Genomic DNA, 7319 nt, shown 5'->3' on the forward strand with positions numbered 1-7319 from the left:
GCGTTCGCGAAGGGTAGGACTTAACAGAACATCGCGTTCGCGGAAGGAGGCACGCGAACGCGGAGAGTAAAAATGGTGAGGCCCTGAAATTGGTCTATGCGAACGTGGAAGGAGGCACGCGAACGCGAACGCGAAGAGGAAGTCATGTAAAGCTACGCGAACGCGAGTAGGTATTACGCGAACGCGATGAAGAAAAGAAGACTCAGCCCTCAGAGTCAAATAACCCTACGTGAACGCGAGGCCAGGGACGCGAACACGAAGGAGGAAAAATTAGAGCATCGCGAAAGGAACAATGCGAACGCGTAGAAGAAACTGGGTCTGCAACAGCTGAAGCAAATCTGCAATTTTTCTAAGTTTGAAACCACTCCGAAACACTCCCGAGCCCTCGGGGCTCCTAACCAAACCCATGCACTAACTCAACAACTCCTACTAACTTAACCGTGCAATCAAATCGCCAAATAACATTAAAAACAATGAATCAAACCTCAAAATCACTAGTTTTCCTCAAACTTCATTAACTTTCAACTTTTGAAATTTAAGTCCGAAACACGTCAAACGACGTCCGATTTCAACCAAACTTTGCAGAAATATCTTAAATCACATATAAGACCTGTACCGGGCGCGGAACCAAAATATGGGCCCGATACCAACACGTTCTAATCAATTTTCATTTTAATTTTCCTTAATAATTTCAGAAAAATAATTTTACTCAAAAATTCATTTCTCGGGCTTGGGACCTCAGAATTTGATTCCGGGCATACGCCCAGGTCCCATATTTCCTACGGACCCTCCGGGACCGTCAAATCACGGGTCCGGGTCCGTTTACCCATAATGTTGACCGAAGTCAAATTTATTCATTTTAATACCAAAATTTAGCATTTTCCACACAATTTCTCATTTAAGCCTTCCGGCTACGCGCCCGGAATACGCATGGAAAACGAGGCGACTATAAATGAGGTTTTCAAGGCCTCGGAAGCACAGAATGGGTAAGAAAATAGGTGATGACCCCTTTGGGTCGTCACAGTTGTGTCGGCTGGCCTAGTTCCACGATAGGCGCCATCACGACCGGGTTGGTTTTAGGTTCGTGACATCGGCTCAGAATATCATTTATAAAATCGAAAGGAGTAAATAAGAACCGAGTTGTGAAATTAATGAAAGCATAGCATGACTGAGTGTAAATATTACCAAAAATAGTGAGGAAACAGTAGTAAAAAGCCCCTAAGGGTCCAAACAGTCGGCACAAGGCCCGAACACGGCATTCAGCCCCAAACATAGTATACTTTCTAAAATATAATAATATCAAACAGTTTCCAATTAAGTACGCGACTTAATAGTCGTACGGAATGGACCAAGTCACAATCCCCAACGGTGCACGACCCCACGCTCGACATCTAGCGTGTGCGTCACCTCAAAGTAGCACAAAGATGTGAAATCCAGGGTTTTATACCCTCAGGACAATATTTACAATCATTATTTACCTCATACCGGTCCAAACTCTAGCCCGCGATGCCTTTGCCTCTCGAATCGGCCTCAACTCGCCCCGAATCTATCCAAAATCAGAATCATAACATCAAAATAGGCTAAAGGAACAAAGCCCACGCGAAAATAATCAAATTACATTGAAAATCTCGAAATTGGCCAAACCCGACCCCCGGGACCACGCCTTGGAATTCGATAAAAAAATCATATCACAAGAATTCACGACTAGCTAGAATGAGCAAGCACAGAGCAACTCGACAGCGACAGGCGAGCAGTATAAGCCCTTCTCTTGCCTGGGGTGGGGCAGGGACATCCCTCTCTGTAAGGTGGGAAGGAGCGATTCACGACAAGGAAGGAATAAAGAAAATCAGACTAGTCGTGAGAAGGCGGAAAGGAGGGGAAGGTCACCCGAGAGGTTCAGTTGCTTGACTATTCGTTTGCCAAATCTTGTTCAGTTCCATCCAAGCTCGGTTTTGTCTGAATCTTCGTGGAAGAAGAAGAAGCGGTTCACCAGCCACTACATCTGTAGATCCCACCAAATCATTAAACCTGGCGGTTGCTCGCTCTTTGATCAGTGATTCACCGGCCACTAGATCGATGAAGAATCTCTCTAAAATCTGCTCTTTGATCAGTGATTCACCGGCCACTAGATCCAGGAATCCCACCTTATTCTCAAACCTGGTGGCTCGGTTGATTGGCACTCCTGTAGGCTCATCTTGCATACAAATTCTGGGATCATCCTTCCACGAGTCCATACATATCAAGAACATCAAAATCGGACCTCAAATGGCCCCTCAAGTCCCCAATTTAAACTCTCCAACTCCAAGCCCTAATTCCCCAATTTTAGTCCTTAAATCCCACAAATTTCATGTCTAATTAGTTAGAAATTACCATAGAATCGAGTATTGAGTTCAAAAACCTTACCTCCAGATGTTTCCCTTCGAATCCCTCTTCAATCCCTCTCAAAAAGCTTCAAAACCGTTCAAAAATGGTGAGAAATGGCCTTAAAATCGCGTAGATGGGTTTTTATACATTCTGCCAGGGTATTATTTCCTTCTTCGCGAACGCGGTCAAAGCATCGCGTTTGCTAAGCTCAAAAAAAATTCCACTGCTCAAAATCCTCTTACGCGAACGCGAGCTCCTTTTCGCGAACGCGAAGCTTCAGCTGCCAAGGCCTTCGCGAATGCGACACCTCCTACGCGAACGCGAAGAACAAACTTCTGGGGTCCCAGCTGATCCACTTTCCTCTTCGTGAACGCATCCAACTCCTCGCGTTCGCGGACCTTCCACTGTCCATACCTTCGCGAACGCGAGCCCCCTTCGCGAACGCGAAGAATAATTTTTCTGCAACAAAATACCAGAAATTTGCTTTCTCCTCAAGTCCAAAAATGATCCGTTAACCACCCGAAACTCACCCGAGGCCCTCGAGTGTGACGACCTGGCCGGTCCTCTCATGAGTTACCGCACCGTTTCCCCCATTTCTGCTTCCTTATGCTTTGTTACCCGTGTTTTGTGGTATCGGGTTGGTTGGATTGAATCCGGAATGGTTTTGGTGAAATTTGAGGCACTTAGTCTCTTTTAAGAAAGCTTAAGTTGGAAAAGTCAACCGGATGTTGACTTATGTGTTAGAGGGTTCGGATATGAGTTCCGATGGTTCGGTTGGCGATTTCCGGTTGATACGCGAGATTTTGATAAAGGGGTCGGAATAGAATTCCAAGAGTTGCAGTAGCTTCGTTATGTGATTTGGGATGTGTGTGCAAAATTTCAGGTTATTCGGATGTGGTTTTGTTGGGTTTTTTATCAAAAGCGGAATTTGGAAGTTTTTAGAAACTTAAGCTTGAATCCGAGGTGCTTTGGTTGATTTAGTGTTGTTTGAAGTGTTTTGATGATTGGAACAAGTTTGAATAAGGTATTGGGATATGTTTGTGCTTTTGGTTGAGGTCCCGGGGGCCTCGGGGTGATTTCGGAGGGTTAACGGAGCAAATTGGATTGTGTTGCAAGTGCTGAAGTTGCTGCTTCTGATATTTTCGCACCTGCGGTTTGGGGACCGCAGGTACAGCGTCGCATATGCGATGGATTGGCCGCAGATGTGGATTTGAGGAGAGGAGTCAGGAACCGCAGATGCGGAAGATGGACCGCACCTGCGGAGCCGCAGATGCGGCGAGTGGACCGCAGATGCGGTGTTTGGTCCGTTAATTGATTTCCGCAGATGCGGAGGAAAGACCACAGATGCGGTACCGCAGAAGCGGGTGGGATGCCGCAGATGCAAAAAGGACTGGGCAGAACATATAAGTTATTTCATTTCGCGAGTTTGAGCTATTCCACCATTTTTAACTTCGGCTTGGGAGCTTTTGGACGATTTGGAAGGAGGAATTCAAGGGAACTTCGTTAACGTAAGGATTTTTGGACCTAAAACACGATTCTATGGTAGTATTTCATGAATTTAGGGTTGTAATTAAAGGAATTAAAGGGCAAAAATGGAGGATTAGGGCTTGAGTTTAAGAGGCTGTTAAATGGGGATTTGAGGGGTCATTTGGACTCCGATTTTAGTATTTTTGATATGTATGAACTCGTGGGGGGATAAGGAATCCGTGGGTGTAAAAATTTCTGAATTTCAAGACGTGGGCCCGGGGGTCAGGTTTTGGTAATTTCGGGATTTGTGCCCTTTAATGATTGTTTTCGCTTGGGCTTTGTTCCCTTAGCATATTTTGACGTCCTTGTGCTGATTTTGGATAGATTCGACGCGCGTGGAGGCCGATTCGAGGGGCAAAGGCATCGCGAGCTAGAGATTTAGCCAGTTTGAGGTGAGTAATGATTGTAAATGATGTTCTGAGGGTTTGAAACCCCGGATTGCACATTGTAGTGCTATATCGAGGTAAGGCACATGCTTGATGACGAGCGTGGGGCCGTGCACTGCTCGGGATTGTGACTTGGTCCGTCTTGATTGATGATTTTACCGCGTATTTGATTGAAAACTAATTGCTATCATCATTTATTGGGCTAAATGCCATATTTGGGCTTCGTGCCAACTATTTGAACCCTTCAAGGCTTTTTAATGATATTTCCTCACTGTTTCGATTTACTACTTGAACTCAGTCATGTTATTTTCCACTGTTTTACTACTCAGCCATTTTTACTCAGTTTTGAGACTTAAATGATATTTTAAATGATGTTTGGGCTGAGAAACACTGTTTTACTATTGCCCGAGGGGCTTGTGAGGATTTTTGACTGAGTAAGGCCGAGGGCCTATGTTGTGAGGAAACACTGATACTGATTTGAGGCCGAGGGCCTGAGATATGTACGCCACGAGGTGGCTTGGTTGATATGAGGCCGAGGGCCTAGATTTGATGCCACGAGATGGCTTGTTATTGCGCTTGGGTCGTAAAGGGCCCCTCCAGGAGTCTGCACACCCCCAGTGAGCGCGGGTACCCATTGTGATGTAAGATTGAGCCCGAGGGGCTGTTATTGTTGTGAGATGTTGCCCGAGGGGCGGATGTGGTGTTACTGTGCCCGAGGGGCGAACTTCTATTTGATTACTTTCCCTTAATTACCTGTTAATTACTTGTTTACTTGTTGTAAGAGGATTTTTATTTGCCTTTTCACTGTTTCACTGTTTCGTAAATGATTTTACTGCTTCATTATAGAATGCCTTGTGTCTTACGTGTTTTCTTACTTCCAGCCATTATTTATATGCGTTACTCACTGAGTTGGAGTACTCACTTTACTCCCTGCACCCTGTGTGCAGATTCAGGTGTAGCTGGTCCCGCTCCCGAGTGCTGATTCATTCCAGCTTCAGGCGGATCTTCGAGGAGTCAACCGAATTACTTAGTTAAATTCTCATTTTAATACTCTCGAAATCTATGATTTTCCTCCAAATTTACAAATAAAAAGATAATCGCTTCAATTAAAATTAAATGATAAGCAATTAATACAAAATACTTCATAACCTTCCCAGAACCCGGTGTCACAAGTACATGAGCATTTTCTAAGAATTTGAATAAAGTACAACAGCTGTCCGGAACAAAAATGGACAGAAAGTAAATAAAATTATGAGATAGACTATACTAGTTGCGGGTCGCCTCGAGGAAATACAGCTCACCTAGTCTCCGGGTCGCCCGTGCTGCTACGCCCAATGGGCCAATAGAAATACATGTACCTGTGCAACAAAATGCACAGCAAGTGTAGCATGAGAACGAAAACAACGTGTACTCAGTAAGTATCCCGCCTAATCTCAAAGAAGTAGAGACGAGATGGCAACTTTGACACTTACTAATGGTCAAATAATAATATTATTAAAGCGATGACTCACGAATTTATTATGGACAGCAGTAGATTCAAATGAATTACTAAACAGGTAAAAGTTCCTTTTTATTTAAAGTCTCCGGATTCATAATCCATTAATTAACAATTATCTCAAGTCTGGGAGAGCAGATGGCAATATCAATAAATCTCAAGACAAGCAATTCAAACATGGGCAACTCATGCCGAGGTCGCACGGCCCGATCCAACATAAATGTAAAATGTGCACTGCCGAGGGTCGAACGGCTCGAACCATAGATGCATCTATTACCCCGCTCGTGAATCATACATGCGACGCAGTCAAATTTAAATAAACAATCATCCTGCCCTCGTACCATACATGCGACGCAGGTACACATAGAAATACATGCTCAAACAGCAAATTAAAAATTTTACGGGGAACATTCATCCCATTAGAAGCCAATTCTTTTTTTAATGATTTAAGAAAATAAAGTTTAATCCTCTTAGAAATTCATCTACCAATTCGATAGGATTTAAAAAATTCAACTGTCAATAAGATTACAATCATTCCAAGTATAGCATGCTTTTGGGTCCTAGACTACCCGAACTTACACATAATAGTAGCTACGCACAGACTCTCGTCACCTCGTGTGTACGTAGCCCCCACAAATAGGAGCACATAACCAATTATTTCACCTATGGGGACAATTCCCTCTTACAAGGTTAGAAAGGAGACTCACCTCGCTCCGAAGATCCATAACCGACATTCCACACCCTTCCGAAGACTTGAATCGATGCTAAATGCTCCATAACTAGCCAATGATTATGCAAATCCATTAATATACGATAAACTACTCATATTAATCCAATTTATAACAATTCCTAACCCCGATCGAAAAGTTGACAAAAACGCCCTCGGGCCCACGTTCCCGGATTCCGAAAATTTTCGAAGATTAAGCTTACCCATAACTCCACTAACTCAAATATGTAATTTACTCTCAATTTCATACCCAAAATCGTGGTCAAATTCCAAGAATATCAATTTTCTAGGTTTTCCTCAAATCCCCAAACTTCTACCAATTTACATGCTAAAATTCATACATAATCGATATATTTAACTCAAGATAGGTGGGATTAGCTTATCTTATCGTTGATGATGAAAATCCCCTCTTGAAACTCTCCAAGAATCGCCCAAGCCAAGAAAATATGAGAGAAAATGGCCAAATCCCGATTTTAAAAGAACCATTCTGCCTCCAGCACTTCCGCACCTGCGGTCCCTTGACCGCTTCTGTGGTTCCGCAGGTGCGGCACATCTACCGCTCCTGCGGTTCTCTCACCAGGCCCTCTTTTCCGCTTCTGCGACTCGACCGCCGCAGGTGCGGTCCCGCTTCTGCGGCTGCATGACCGCATCTGCGGTCCCTTCACTTCTGGTCCAAAACCGCATCTGCGGCTCCGCACTTGCGGCCCAAGTCTCGCAGGTGCGGTTATACCAGCAACCAGCAGCTTTAGCCTTTCAAAAATTCCATTTTCGATCCATTAACCACCAGGAATCCACCCGAGGCCCCCAGGACCCCAACCAA

General features: G+C 44.3%; 1 protein-coding gene across 1 annotated transcript; it reads right to left on the reverse strand.

The window, feature by feature from the left end:
• Positions 1 to 1883: 1883 nt before the first annotated feature.
• LOC109207679 lies at positions 1884 to 2234 on the reverse strand. The gene has a single exon (XM_019370645.1). The coding sequence runs from the start codon at positions 2232 to 2234 to the stop codon at positions 1884 to 1886; it is 351 nt and encodes a 116-aa protein (XP_019226190.1).
• Between the last annotated feature and the right edge of the window lie 5085 nt (positions 2235 to 7319).

Source organism: Nicotiana attenuata, unplaced genomic scaffold (assembly GCF_001879085.1).
Source record: "Nicotiana attenuata strain UT unplaced genomic scaffold, NIATTr2, whole genome shotgun sequence".
Lineage (NCBI taxonomy): Eukaryota > Viridiplantae > Streptophyta > Magnoliopsida > Solanales > Solanaceae > Nicotiana > Nicotiana attenuata.